The sequence below is a fragment of the Mustela lutreola genome, chromosome 4, assembly GCF_030435805.1.
Source record: "Mustela lutreola isolate mMusLut2 chromosome 4, mMusLut2.pri, whole genome shotgun sequence".
Lineage (NCBI taxonomy): Eukaryota > Metazoa > Chordata > Mammalia > Carnivora > Mustelidae > Mustela > Mustela lutreola.
The window spans coordinates 117,342,431-117,357,775 of record NC_081293.1 but is presented as its reverse complement, the minus strand read 5'-3'; the positions used below and the strand labels follow the sequence as shown (position 1 = coordinate 117,357,775).

The 15,345-nt window shown below is 36.7% G+C and overlaps 1 protein-coding gene across 4 annotated transcripts in view; it reads right to left on the bottom strand.

The window, feature by feature from the left end:
- Positions 1-15,345, bottom strand: part of PHTF2 (putative homeodomain transcription factor 2) — a 120,193-nt gene that overhangs the window by 86,083 nt on the left and 18,765 nt on the right. For all 4 annotated transcript variants that reach the window (XM_059170940.1, XM_059170936.1, XM_059170937.1 and 1 more), the window contains exon 2: positions 4,603-4,682. In XM_059170940.1, coding sequence (XP_059026923.1) covers positions 4,603-4,647 — 45 coding nt within the window. In that variant the 5' untranslated portion in view covers positions 4,648-4,682. The remainder of the gene's footprint in view (positions 1-4,602; positions 4,683-15,345) is intronic.

The window sequence follows — 15,345 nt, the reverse complement described above, 5'->3', positions numbered from 1 at the left end:
CTCGGTTTACAAAAGAAGGAACTGAGGCTCAGAGAGATAAAGTAATATGTTCAATATTATAAGCTGATAGATGTCACAATATCAAATTCAAATGTTCTTTCAACCATAACATACTATGAGTCACAGCAGCCTTAAATCACATTAAAGATTTAATAGTACATATGAGAACACGGTTCAAGAAAAAAATTAATAGAGAAAATGTAATAAACCCATTTGTCTGAGGCTCAGTATTTCTATTTTGGTAGGCCTTAATTTGCTATCTGCTACTATAACCATCCATAGGCAAAAGATGACTACATGGGAAACCACATCCCATTAGAATTCATTTCTTGTGTATCACCTGGAATGCTTTCAGCTGTGAGGAAATAAAAACTCTGGTTCAAGTGACTTAAAAAAAAAAAGGGATTTATTAACTCTCACAATAAGAAGTTCCCAAGCAGGACATTCCATAGTTAATTCTGTGGCTCAAAACTCCTGAAAGCCTCAGGTTCTTTCCATCTGTCACCGTTGCCATCCCCAGCCTGCTGACAAGCTCCCTCCTGGGAACAAGTTACTAGGATAGCTTCAGGCAACAAAGCCTCACCCAGCAAAGTCTAGAAACAGGAAACAGACCTTCTTCCTCTCTCTTTTTCTAAGTAGGCTCCACACCCAACGGGGCTTGAACTCACAACCTGGAGATCAAGATGCCAGGTACCCCTAGACCTTTTCTTTCAACTCATCCTTTTACCCATGTTGAATTAGTTCATAAATGTAAAGCAATTAGAAAATGCCTGGAACACAATAAATGTCATAAAACTTTCACTATTATTATTGTTGGATCTCTTTTTAAGAGATGGCAGATTTGTCCCAGAAGCTTCACATTTCATAAGCCAGAATTAGAATATATGCCCATTTCTTTTTTAAAAAATTTATTTTAGAGAGAGAGAGCACACATGCAAGAAAGAGCATGAGAAGGGGAAGGGGCAAAGGGAGAGACAGAATCCCAAGCAGACTCTGTGCTGAGCATGGAGCCTGATGTAGGGCTCGAACCAACCATCCTGAGATCATGACCTGAGCTGAAATCAAGAGTCACATGCTTAACCAACTGAGCCATCCAGGCATGCTGAAAGCTGAGATTTAATACTTCTTTTTCTTCCTTTTATTTTTTTTTTTTAAAGATTTATTTATTTGTTTTAGAGAGAGCACACAAGAGAGCAAGCAAGTGGGGTGAGGGGCAGAGGGAGAGAAGCTTTAAGCAGACTTCCTGCTAAGAGCAGAGGGCTTGTTCTCAAAACCCATGAGATTATGACCTGAGGTGAAACCAAGAGTCAGACACTAAACCAACAGCAGCCCACGTGCCCCAAGATGTAACACTTAATCATCTCTGCAACTCTGAAATGCTCCATGAACTATGCACGCACGCGTGCACACACACACACTGAACTTTACTAAAAAAGTAGAGAATATCAAGTGTCAGCCACACTGATGTTACTCAGGCTAGTTTCTCATTTAAAATTAAACATTAAATGAATCCCACTGTTAGCTTACATTTAAAAGCAATAAAGGGAACTCTTAGGCTGATGATAAAAGGGAATACCAAGATGGCAGATGAGAGGTGTAACAAGAGAACAATCTTCCTGGTGTGGAGCATGGGGCATAGTTCTAGGAGGCCATTTCCAAGGGAAAAGGGGGGAAAAAAAAAAAAAGGAACTACTGGAGTACTTGAATATGACAGACTACAACAAAAGGATATCAGAGACTTTGGAGAATTAGAAAAATCAAGCGAAAGAGGAAAAAAGTTGCACAGACAGAAAGTATCATAATATATTATATGATGCAGTTATAAACAATGCATACACGAACAGAAGCCCTGACTTCAACAAAATCTGTAGAAAATTTGTAGTCATTTGGGAGGACTAGGAGAAGGAAGACTGGGACTAAATCTTTATTATACAGTCAGAAGTCAAAAGTAACATCTATAACGAATAATCAAGAAAAAAGCAAGGTTTGGGGCGCCTGGGTGGCTCAGTGGGTTAAAACCTCTGCCTTCGGCTCAGGTTATGATCCCAGTGTCCTGGGATCAAGCCCTGAGTCAGGCTCTCTGCTCAGCAGGGAGCCTGCTTCCTCCTCTCTCTCTTTGCCTGCTTCTCTGCCTACTTGTGATCTTTGTCTGTCAAATAAATAAATAAAATCTTAAAAAAAAAAAAAAAGAAAGAAAAAGCAAGGTTTAAAATCATAAAGTAAATACTCTTAAAAAAAACCCAGTCAATATAATTTAACAGGGCACTACTGTATTTTGAGCAGGGCAATTCTTTGTTGTGTGGGGCTATGTTAGAGCACAGATAAGACGGGTGGGCCAAATCTAGCCAACTGCCTGTTTTTATATTACTTTGTTAGAACATAATCATCCCCATACATTTCACTTGCTTACATACTACCTATAGCTGCTTTTGTACTATAAGTCAGCAGAATAGAGTAACTGTCACAGAAACCTTATGGTTCTCAAAGCCTAAGTAATATTGACAATATGGCCCTTTACAGAAGAAGTTTGCCAACCCTAGTTTACAGTATTGTAGCACAATTAGTATATTTGATTCCTAACCCACAAATGTCAGCCTTCCCCCAAAAGTAATAAAGAAAACCAAAACTTCATACTGCACATTTGCAACCCTTCCTTCCCAATTCCCTACCAGGGATGAGGAGTAGTAGAACTTTAGTTAAGCTATAAAGAATTTAGGGGCGCCTGGGTGGCTCAGTGGGTTAAGCCTCTGCCTTCGGCTCAGGTCAAGATTTCAGGGTCCTGGGATAAAGCCCCGCATCGGGCTCTCTGCTCAGTGGGGAGCCTGCTTTCCCCTCTCTCTCTCTCTCTCTCTCTCTGTCTGCCCCTCTGCCTACTTGTCAAATAAAAAACAAATTAAAAAAATTAAATAAAAAAAAAGAATTTAAAGCAATTGCCTCTGGGGAGCAGAACTCAGAGGCTGGATAAAGGTAGAGAAACATAGTATCAGTGGCTTTTTTTTTTTTTTTTTTAATAGGCCTTAAAACACTAATCTTTCTAAGTATTCACATGTATTTCTTCAAGAAAATAAAATTTAAAAGCAATATTAAAGAACAGAACAAATAAAAATCTGGTTAATGGTTCTGGTGGCTCACTACCATAAAATGCATGATTACATTTGCTAGATATAATTTGTGACATTTGTGATGGTTGCTCTGGAGAATTTTTTTGGTAGCACATATCGAGAACTACTAGGTAAATGACCCTCAGATAAGAAGGGTATTAGTGTGCTAACTGAATGCAAGTATAGTATTTCAAACCCTTTGTTACCAAGAAAGATCAGTCTAGTATGTTCTACAAATGATCCTCAGAGAAGTTCAAAACGTTTAACACAAAAAGCCAAATAGATAAGATGTTCAAGAAACATTACTAACTCTTGTAAGTAGACATTAAGAGAAAAGCTTTCAAAGACCTATGTAGGAAATACAAAATAATTTTTAGTTTTATTTAATTCACATTTAAGGAGATTGGAAGTTTAAAGGCAAAGATGACACTAACATAGAACTACAAAAGACTAAATTAATAGTATGATCAACGTCCGTACTTCCAAATCAGTACCTTGTATGAAATGTGATAGTGTGTATCTGTGGCATGTTCTACACAAAAAAGAAATAACACATCCAAAGACAGACTGTATTCTTAGGTTTAATCTTTAAAGCACTCTAATTATCACTTCCAATTCAACTAAATTTACAAATTGTCTGATTTTACCCCCATCAGAAAAGCTTTCAATATATAAATAACTATATTTTGTAAATGGGGACCTGAAGAATAAGGCACCAAAAATGTTTTAAAATATGAAAAGAAATAAAATTCACTATATACACTAAAAATTGAAAATACCACATAAAACAACATAAATCTTAAAGTGTGTAAACCACACTCTTTAGGAGTAAACTCCCCTGCACAAGTGTAGTAAATACTGTTTTTTCAAAAAAGGCATTTATACTCTTACACTTCATAAAAAATTACTTTGGCAAAGTTTATTTTGAAACATAGGATGACACAGCTAGTTAATTAGTTATGACAATTAATCCTAAAACATCAAAATAAACAGTTTAATATTTTGGTTTGCAAAATAGAGTCCTCAAAGGTTTTATTTCACTAAAAGGATTCAGCTGTTGAACTGTAACTTAACAAGAAACAGAGTAAGACTATAGTTTCTCAATATAAAACAGCTATGAAATTATGACAGCTCTGTGCTAATCTAGCTTCAAAAGAAATTCACCCAAGAAAAATTTAATGCTTTTATAAAATGTTATTTATATTCAGAATCCTGGAAATTTGGCTTATATTATAGCTGAAAATAATTCATCTAGCTACTTTAATAATGTGGAATAAAGGGAAGAGAGAAAAACATTGTTAAGCATCATCTTTCTAACTTCTTTAGAAGTAAAATTAGCGCCAGGAAAACCAAATTGCTCCCCCTTCCACTTAAAAGTTCCTGAAATCTATTTGTCATTATTTCGGGTAATAATTTACATAACTCCATAGCACCAAAAGAAAATGTACACATTTTTAGATAAGAATATTTAAGAGGTTGAAAACTTTGACTATGAACTTACCTTCTTTTGATACCAGACTATAGCATCTGTGACTTTGGACGCCATTTATTCCACTGCAATCACACATTCGTCATTTTAGGCTGTGCAAGAGAGAAATACACACAGACAACTTTACTTCCACCTTCCAAAAGGAGACTGAACAACATGCGTACATAGCACTCTGTAGAGCAAGGGGTGTATGACTATACTTATATTACACCCTTCCTCATTACTATTTTAGCAACAGGTTCTTCTTAGGTAAACAAAAATCAGTTGCCATAATAAAAGGATCTTTCTATGTGAATATAACACCTGAATTTTCTAACCTGGTGGATTTTGTAAAATAAGCCTTTTAAATAAATATCAGAATTTCCCAGGTTATACTGGAAATTCATCTAAAAATTCACATATGATAGAAATCAATTCATTCACTCAGTATCAGATCAGTTTTGCTATAGTTCCCACCTGAGAACTAATGCCAATTGCTATTGCTAAAGGATGGCTTGATAAAGATGCCAAAATTTATAATCATATTTAATATTCCATGGCACTCAGTAAACACCAATTTGAACTAAAATCAAGTAACTGGAAAAACTTAATTATGTTAAATACTAAACCGAGATGAGAATTACACAGGAAAAATTATTATGAAGACTTTTCAGATATCACAGTTTTGCTAATATTTAGAAGTTTACCACAGACCATTTTATAAGCATCTTGTTTGTGTTTGCCTAAAACAGTTTTGCATACTCAACCTAATGGTTCCTTAGCCCAGGAGAGAATTAATTCCAGGCTGATTCCAGTTAACTCTGGATGACTTCAATAGTCATAAGACCAGGCTGGCACGGAGGGTGCCTCTGGTATGGAGTTAAGGATGAGCCTAAACAGGTTCAAATACAGCCATGTGCCCCAGAACTCATTACAAACCAAGATCATCCAAGGCCACAGAGGATTTCAGAGACAATCCTGGGAGTAACACACCGTAATGAGCTGATTCTAGCACGCGCAGATCTGCTACTGTACAGCTAGATGCTACCGCTTCAGAGTTTGCCCAGAGTCCACAGAATACCAGAGGTTTATAAATCATTCTCAGAAGCATATTAGGATTCAAATATAAAGAAAATTACTATCAGGAAGGTCAAATGTTTAGATGATCAATCTCTAAAATAAAATTTAAGTCAGAATTTATTTGAAGCCTGTATTTTTGACAGTGTTATGAACCAGATTGTTTTATTCCTTTTCCTAAGATAATAATTTTGTCTTTGACAAAATTCAAGCAAGCTAGGTTTTGAAATTCCTGACAAATTTCCTGGCATTTGTCACCGAAGAAGCATAGAGTCAAAGACCTGGATTCAAATACTATCCAGTATATATAATATTGAAGATGTCATTTAATCTCTCCAATGTCAGTTTCTTTCACTTGTACAACAGGAATAACTACCTATTCATCCCTTGGAGGGTTTCCGTAACTGATGAGGTATCATACCTAAAATGCCTACCACAGTCCAGGATATACAGCAGTTGTTCAGTTATAATTACTGTTACTATTAATTTTTTTGTTATTATTAATTTATTAAAAATTCTGCAAGCCAGGAACTTGGAAGTATTTGTACTCCCTTTTTTAAAACATTGCAAACAGTTTAGAAAAGGAACACATGCAATCAGTTTTTGTTGACATGTAAAATAAAAATAGCTACCAGACTATCATAAAATCACAATGTCAATTCCCAACTATATGAATATGGAGTATTTAGAGATTTCAAAGTTCACCTCCACTGAAGTTTCTCAGTCAGGTGTGGCTTCTTTCATTTCTCCCACCAGGGTTTTTGGGGAAGCTCTCCTCTACTGATTTAAAATCTTCCATTTTGGTTTTTCTGTCCTGGAGACGTCTAGGGGTAATTCATCAGTTTTAACACATTTCATTGGTTCTGCTATAAAACTAATTGTGACATTGCACCTTCATTATATTTGTCAAGATGTATGCTTGTCAAGACACATATTTTCCAAACTGGTTAGAACTCTCCTTCTTCCCTCTCCTGCCCCTCACCCTTGCCAAATGCACTACAAAAAAGGTACAAAAGCTAGGAGAACATCGACTTTTCACTTTACCCTCTCTTCACATCACCCAATCTTTACTGACAAAAATTCCAGATTATCTACTTAGATAAAGATCCTCTCTCCTAAGCCCCCAAGAGTATAAATAACATGCCTTTCATATACAAAATGTGAAAGGTTTTTTTATTCACTCCATCTATTAAGTATATGGGATATTTAACCTATTTGGGGAATAGTTAAGTGGTTGCTTATAAGTACTAATAATTTTATTTTAAAAGCTTCAATGAAAGTGAGGAAAACATTGCCTCCTTCAAATAAAATGATCTTTTATTATCCTTTAAGATAATTTTTAATATACTTTGGTTTATACCAAGCTACACTTAGAAATAAATTTTGAAAACCAATTATAACAGGACCCAAGGTATATGGAATGTTATACACATTTTATTTATCTGGATCTATAGAAGTAAAATTCTATTAAAAAAAAAAACTTACGCAAGTCTTTCTTCAGTAATGGCAAGGTTTGCTCTGCAAACTCACTTAATAGTTTTTCCATTGTGTCAACAACCTTTCAGTGACACAAGTGGCTCATACCTATTTTTAAAACAGGTTTTACAACATGCTGAGATAGAGTTCTGAATCAGACATCTGACAAAGTACACCCAAAGTCACCCAAATTTTACATGAATATAAATAACAAGAATAAGTCAACAAATGATTTCATGAATAATTAAGATTATTTCCAAAGCCTTTCTAACTTCTTTGATTCTGGCAGTCCAGGAATACAGGTTTATAGTCTCTACTGTCATGACAGTTCAAGCCAACAGTTTTAATGCTAAGTTATGACATTAAAGTTAATTTACAGGGCAGCGGGGGAAAGGAGCATAGAAAGCTTACTGGGTACCTTGAACTGAGACTCTTAATCTTTTCTGACCATCTGATCTGACAGAAGGATGGGTATTAAGATAGAAATAATCCAATTATAAAACCACAGAGCTAACTGTAGGCACATTTAAATCTTGGTATAGACAGTTACTCTGAGCTAATTCTCTCCTTAACACTGCTTTAATCGTTACACCTTGTCTAAACATCTGAAATTACTCTTTACACCATGTCAAGAATCACACAAAATGCATTTATGAAGTCAAAAGCCTGAGTAGAGGAAAAGGAGGACAATGAGAGAATTGTATGTTAAGTCTGCCTTTATGAAATCTCACTATCAAATATAGTAATGCCCAGGGGTACTCTTTGTAGCCAAAGAAATGGTCAGGTTTTTAACCATTCCCTATATTAGAAAAAAAGGCAGTCTACTGGGGCGCCTGGGTGGCTCAGTGGGTTAAAACCTCTGCCTTCAGCTCAGGTCATGGTCCCGGAGTCCAGGGATCGAGTCCCGCATCAGGCTCTCTGTTCTGTGGGGGAGCCTGCATCCTCCCCTCTCTCTCTGCCTATTTGCAATCTCTCTCTGTGTCAAATAAATAAATAAAATCTAAAAAAAAAAAAAAAAAAAAAAAAAAAAAGGCAGTCTATCAATACTACAATGCATTTCTCTCATTCTGAAACAAATTTTTCTGTTCTAATTATGACTCTTACTGTGCTCGGAAACAAATTACACCCATCCCTGACGTCTTGCTTTTGCTGTCACTCTCATTCCTTTTCTCCACTCATCCATCCTTTTAAGTCAGTTCAAATCCTACTTACTCCAAGATGAAGCCTCCTACTAGTGTTGACTTGGACAAAAAGTATTGAAGCCTGATGGCTCTCCCAGCACTGATCTGTACTATGAAATCTCGTATTTAAATAAAAATGAGGGGCACCTGGGTGGCTCAGGTCATGATCCCAGGATACTCTCTACTCAGCAGGGAGCCTGCTTCTCCCTCTCCCTCTGTCTGCTCCCCCTGCTTGTGCACTCTGTCGAATGAATAAATAAATAAATCTTAAGTAAATAAACAAATAAATATGAAAAGCAGTATAGCCACAAGTCATTTGATTATATATAAACATCCTAAAGTTAAAAAAAAAAAAAAAAAGGAGTCTTTCCTCCTTCGTGACTGTAATCCTCCAGGACATTATAATATGCAGTAGAGGAAGTAGAGCAGAGAAAAAGCTATGACTAAGCATCAGGAGAATTGGGTTCTAGAACCAAGTTCTGATGCTAAATGCTATGTGCTTTTGAGTAAGTTTCTGAGTTCCTTAGTTTCTCACTTAAGAGAATGTTTGCCATCTAGCCGAACATTCCACAAACCAAGAAAGGCTACACAACTAACAATTCCAATAATGTACAGGAGTTTCTCTGAATTCCTTTACTAACTCACCCAAAAACACTACTATTAGTTAAACCAATATTACATATACAGAAGTTGACATAGCAAAAACTATGTTTAGACAAAATGGAACAAAACTTATTTTTAAAAGGTAGTTTATGTAAATCTCCCTAAGTCCTGATCTCAGTATTATTCTGTTCAACAGCCTTAGATCACTCCCTACTGCCTTTAGAAAGCCATTTAGACCAACTACCCTGTAGAATTATACTCAAACCTTCTAAAATCTCATCCTAACCTACTTACCAATATTACTGCTACCATCTTCTCATAAATCCTGTTTCAACCACACTACATATTCTACAGTGTGCTACCTCTGTACCCAAATTAACACCTCTTTCCAAAACACCGGGGATTTCCAGAAGGCCTCCTAGATTCCACTTTCTCTATGAGTTTCTCCCAAATTCTTCCACTAAAGATTGCTTATCCTCTTCTAGGTTCCCATTATACTTAATATATTGTTTTGTTTTTTATGTACTTTTGATATGTGCTCCCACCCCAACCATAAATTTTTTGAGAGAAGTCCAATGTCTTCGTTATCTCTGAATTCTCCTATAGCTTTTTTGTACATATTAAACACAAACCAAATTTAAAACTGCTAGCCAAAATACCCTCACAGATGAACCAATTTAACAACCAGATCAGAAAATTCTACCTGCTCCAACTCTTGTACTACAACCACCATGCGCATAAACACAAAAACATACTCTTTCCTAACACTAAGAGGTATAAAATTATGGTGAAGTATAATAAATATGGCAGGTTTTTACTGACATGTCACTCAACCAATATATGACTATTTGTAGATTTAAAAAGTACAATGAAAAAGAGCTGAAGTCAAACCTGCCACATTTAGCCTAACTTCATTTCCAAATGCTATAATTAAATATAACTCATTGCTTCCTCCACAGCTAAAATAACCAATTTTTTTACTTCAGAAACCAGGAACAGAGTGCGTCTGCCCTTAAAAAGATAATAAATGCTAACAGTCAAATCAAAATTTTTATGCTGATACCAAAAACAGTGAAACTCTGGTAGAGGTAACACGGTATAGGCAGAAGGAAATCTAGTTTCAAGGCTGCAACTTTCTAATCATGTGACCTATAAAGTGTTACAACTTCTTAGAACATTTCTAAGCTGAAATGAGGATATGATTTCATGGAAATGTTGTGAAGAATAAACACCGCATACTACATGTTTAAAGTTGTTTTCAATCTTAGAAGAATGAAAAGCAAAATGAGATCTAATACAAAGAACTATGCATTTCCTCTTACACCAACCAGTTCGTAAAAAGAATATTTATAATTTTTATTTTCTTGCGTGGCACCAATGCATAGTGTTTGTATTCTGGGCTAGAGGATAAAACCTGAGAAGGAAAATTACAGGCAATTAACTTCTCTCTAAAGCTGCATGTACAAAAACATTTTTGGGTTATTGTGAAATTTAAGAGAATCTCTAGAGTTCTAGTCTTAATAGTACCCACAAAGACATCCATGAACTTCCTGATGGGTACAACTAACCCATCCTATATGTCCTTTACTCCAACTTTGTAAACTTCAGGGTTTTTTAACATTAGCATATACCCACAACATGTCTACAATTTCTTAAGCATTCTTTTGTGTTGTTTTTTAAAAATATTTAATACTTTTATTTAACTATTGTGCCACTTGGAAATATCAAATACTTATAATTCACTTAACTTAGGTTTAAATTCCTCATTTACTCTCAAGAAATTTTTACCATCAACCAACCAGGCTCCATTCAAATATGGATATGTTATTACTGGCCTCTAGTAGAAACATTAACTAAATAAGTGGTCCAGGACTCTTTATCAAAATAATAATGCACTAAGTAATACTCAAATGGCTTAAAGATGTAAAAATCTTAAAAATGATTTTATTTAGAAATTAAAAAGTCCTAACTATACCTCATCAAAAATGCTATGAATAGGGGCGCCTGGGTGGCTCAGTGGGTTGGGCCGCTGCCTTCGGCTCAGGTCATGATCTCAGGGTCCTGGGATCGAGTCCCGCATCGGGCTCTCTGCACAGCAGGGAGCCTGCTTCCCTCTCTCTCTCTCTGCCTGCCTCTCCAACTACTTGTGATTTCTCTCTGTCAAATAAATAAATAAAATCTTTAAAAAAAAAATGCTATGAATAAAATTTGAAAATCATTACTTCATTCAGAGATAGTTAATCCAGTGTCTGATCATTTAATAAAAATACCTATTTACAAACACTTACTAATACTGGACTATTCTAGGCACTGAGAATACAACAGTGAACAAGAAACAAGGTCCCTGCCATGATGCAACTTACAGTGTAAAGAGCAAAGATAGAAAATGAAAATCAAGATAATTTTGTGCTGAAGAAGTGTCCTAAGGGACATAAGGAGAGAAGACTGGGATAGAGTGGAGAACTTTTGAAAAGAATGGTCAAAGAAGACCCTGTGAGATGACATGTAAAACGAGATCTGAAGGATGAGAACAGCCAACTCCATGAAGAATTAATTGAGGGAGGGCAGAGGGAGGAGCAAACACAAAAGACTTTGCGGTTGGAATGATCTTGGTATTTTTTTTGTTTTTTTTTTTTTTAAGATTTATTTGACACAGAGAGAGAGGGAACACAAGCAGGGGGAGTAGGAGTGGGAGAAGCAGGTTCCCCGCTGAGCAGGGAGCCTTATGTGGGACTCCACTGCAGGACTCTGGGATCATGACCTGAGCCCAAGGTAGAGGCTTAATGACTGAGCCACCCAGGCAGCCTGAACTTAGTATTTTTAAGGAACAGAAAGGAAGGCAACGTGACACTAGTATAATGAACTTAAGTGACAGTACTTCAAGATGAAGTACGAAAGAGGGTTAAGGGCTATGGGGTCACAGGTCATAGCAAACAATTTTATTACAAAGATAGGCAGTTACTGAAGTGATTCTAGAAAGCAGTGATGTTCTGTCTTGCAAAGACCACTCTGACAGCTATATAGAGAACAGAATGGACTGAAGAGCTAAGACTGGAAGCAGTGAGACTAGTTAAGAAAGTCTTAGTCCCATGCAGAAGATAACAATATATTGGGCTCAGGTGTAATCAGTAGAGATGGCACAAAGTGGGCAATTCTGTTTTACTTGTGAGTAAAATCAACAAGATCTGGAAATGGACTAGGATAGGCAGGCTGGGGGAAAGAAAGAATAATCTAGGTTTTTGGGTTTTTGGCTTCAGCCATTTTCTGAGATGGCCACATATTTAAAAAAAAATGTTTATGAGAGTACATACAAAAATGTTACACCTGTTAAAGTGACTAGACGTTAAAATAAAAAAGTCAAATAGGTAGCAAGAAGAGTCTGAAGCCAGAGATAATGATGAGGGATGGCGATATAAGTTTAGAAGCCATAAACACACTGTCAAGATTTAAAAATCAGAGGTGGGTTACAGAGTATATGCATTTGTCAAAACTGAACAAACGTATACTGCATTAAAATATGTGTCTTTCGGGGCATCTGGGTGGCTCAGTTGGTTAAGCATCTGCCTTCAGCTCAGGTCACGACTCCAGTAGGTAGTCCACTTCTCCCTCTTCCTCTGCCTGCTGCTCCCCCTACTTGAGCATGCGCTCTGTGAAATAAATAAAATCTTAAAAAAAAAAAAAAGCACCTTTCAAAGATCACTTCGATATAAATCATATGGCTGACTGGCAGCAGCTACAGTTATTAGCAGCCAACCAAATCTAAAGGATACGGTTGGGCATAATTTTGTGTCACCCTTTTCTCCCAACAAAACTTTGTAAACATTGTTCTGTCATCTCCCGGAATTGACCATAATTGAGGAGTCTACAGCCTACTAAATTTCTGTCCCACTTCTGTAGGTCATGTTCTCTTTCTGGCCAGGATGCCAAAATAATTCTCTCATTTTCAAAGTTACGAACAACAGGGGTACAGTCAATTTTAAGCATTTCAAAAAAAAATTTCCTGGTAGTTAGCACCTTTCAACTTGCAAATGTATGTTTCATTTCAGAAATTTTTGTATTATATTCCTGAGCAGTTTTTCCTCTTTCATTTGTTGTAATCTCTATTTCAGGGATACACTTTATTCTGATGCAGGACAGTCTTTTCATGGTCATTTCTTTCCTGTGGCATATCTATAGAGCTGCCATGCTTTCTTTTTTTACTTAAATCTTGATCGTGTTTAACAGAGGGAAGTCAACACTGAGCTCCCGCTTATTCTGACATCCAACAGGTTCTGCTTGACAACCTCAACACCCTTCTCACTTTAGCTGAAACCATTTTTATTTCTATACTCACATGTGTGTATGTGTATGCATACATACACACAATTTTCAGTTTGAGAACTGGATACTGCTTTTTTTTTTTTTTTTTTTTTTTTTTTTTAAAGATTTTTTATTTATTTATTTGTAAGAGAGAGAGTGAGAGCGAGCACAGGCAGACAGAGTGGAAGGCAGAGTCAGAGGGAGAAGCAGGCTCCCTGCGGAGCAAGGAGCCCGATGTGGGACTCGATCCCAGGACGCTGGGATCATGACCTGAGCCGAAGGCAGCTGCTTAACCAACTGAGCCACCCAGGCGTCCCTGGATACTGCTTTTAAATCTATTTTTCTGTAGCCCAGAGATGCAGGAAATAGGAAAAGGGAGACCTAAGCTTAGATTGAGTATGGCCACTGCTAAAATTTCATTGAGTGTCCTGTATTGTACCTTCATCAGCTTTGGCTCTTGCCCATAATCAAAGCATAATTCAAAATGGCAATTTTCTCTCACTCTGTGAGGTTCAGCTTTAGTGTGTAGGAACTTCTCAAGAATTTTTTCTTGACTTTTTGCTCCCTACTCACCTCTTAGCTCTGCCTCCCTGGAGAGTATTGGTGAGCATGCTCACTGTTTTGTAGGCCTTATCTTTCCTTAGTCTGGCTTCTGGAATATGGGATTGGGATTACAAAGCTTGTCCTATACACCAAGTATCTCCTCATTCCTTCCTTGGCTTCTAGTTTTTGAAGTATTTGGCATTAAGTTGCACATACCCCTTTTTGTCCTTTTCTATTCTAATTTTTGCCCTCTCTTCTCCCCACCTACTCTTCCCTTCTTTCTTAGTGAAGAAAAACCCTGTTATTTCAAGTACTAAATGTATTCGTTTAAATTACTGGCTCAACTGAAAAGTAAAACTTAAATATTCTAAGATACAGTTGTAAAATGTTAACAACAACAACAAAAGACAAGCTCAAAATGGAGTCACTTGTTCTAACTCCCACATCAGCAAACTAAGACTTACTACCTAACCTAACTGCAACTTCAACCCCTCCTAGAAATATAACCTTAAACCAGTGAATCTGGAACTTCCTGTTCAGCACTAGTGAGGTAATCTGCCTAATAGACCCCTTCCGTACCACAAAGAAAGATGAAATAATCTCCTCTTTCCTTGTCTCTGCCCCTTCTGCCTATAAAAGTATTCCATTTGGTCAGCTTTTTGGAGCTCCTTTCTATTTGCTAGATGGGATGCCACCCAATTCATGAATCATTGAATAAAGCCAACAGAATTTTCAAAATCACTCAGTTGAATTTTTTTTGTTTTGTTTTGTTTTGTTTTGTTTTACCAAAACTAACAACAGCTGCACTTTTACTTCTGTTATTCCTGACAGAGGAAGTAAAGGGAAGACACCCAGTTTCACTTCTTCTAAATTCAAGATACTAAACAGAAAATACAGGACCATAAATTAAGCTCTTCTGTAAACCTGTTTTGAGTAACTCCAAGGGGCGGGGAGGGGGGACCAACTAAAATGCATTTTCCCTCCTCAAACTGACTCCTCTTTTACTATCTACCCAATCTGCTGTTCAAGCATGGAACTCAAGATAATCTTTCTTGTCTCTTTCCCTTTCCTACTACCACCTGTTCAGTATCTGGCACATAGAAGCCATTCGGTAAGTATGAAGGAATAAATTAATATTGTCTATTTGTCATACTGCCAAAACACCTCTCATATAACCCCTCCCTGACCCACTATCAGACCTGGTGCAAGTCCACATCATCTATTACCAGGACTATTTTAAGTCTTTTACTACTTCCTCACTTTCTAAACTCCTGACCTCAACATGTCTATCTCCTCCTTAAAATTATCTAATGATTTCCCATTACCTAAGAAAATAGTTTAATCAGTAGACAAAAGACCCCTTTTTTTTAAACAACCCAATCATAGATTTATCACCTTTACAACCAGTAGCATCCATTATCTTTATCTTCTCCCATTAACAACCTCTCACCTACCCTATCTAATCTGCCATCCATATACATATCCTACAATCTAGCCATGTGGGCTTCTGAATGTACCATACATTTTCATGCTTGCCTTCTAGTCCTGGCCATATTTTCTCTGCCTAAAATAACTTTCTCCCTGTTCTGACCTACTT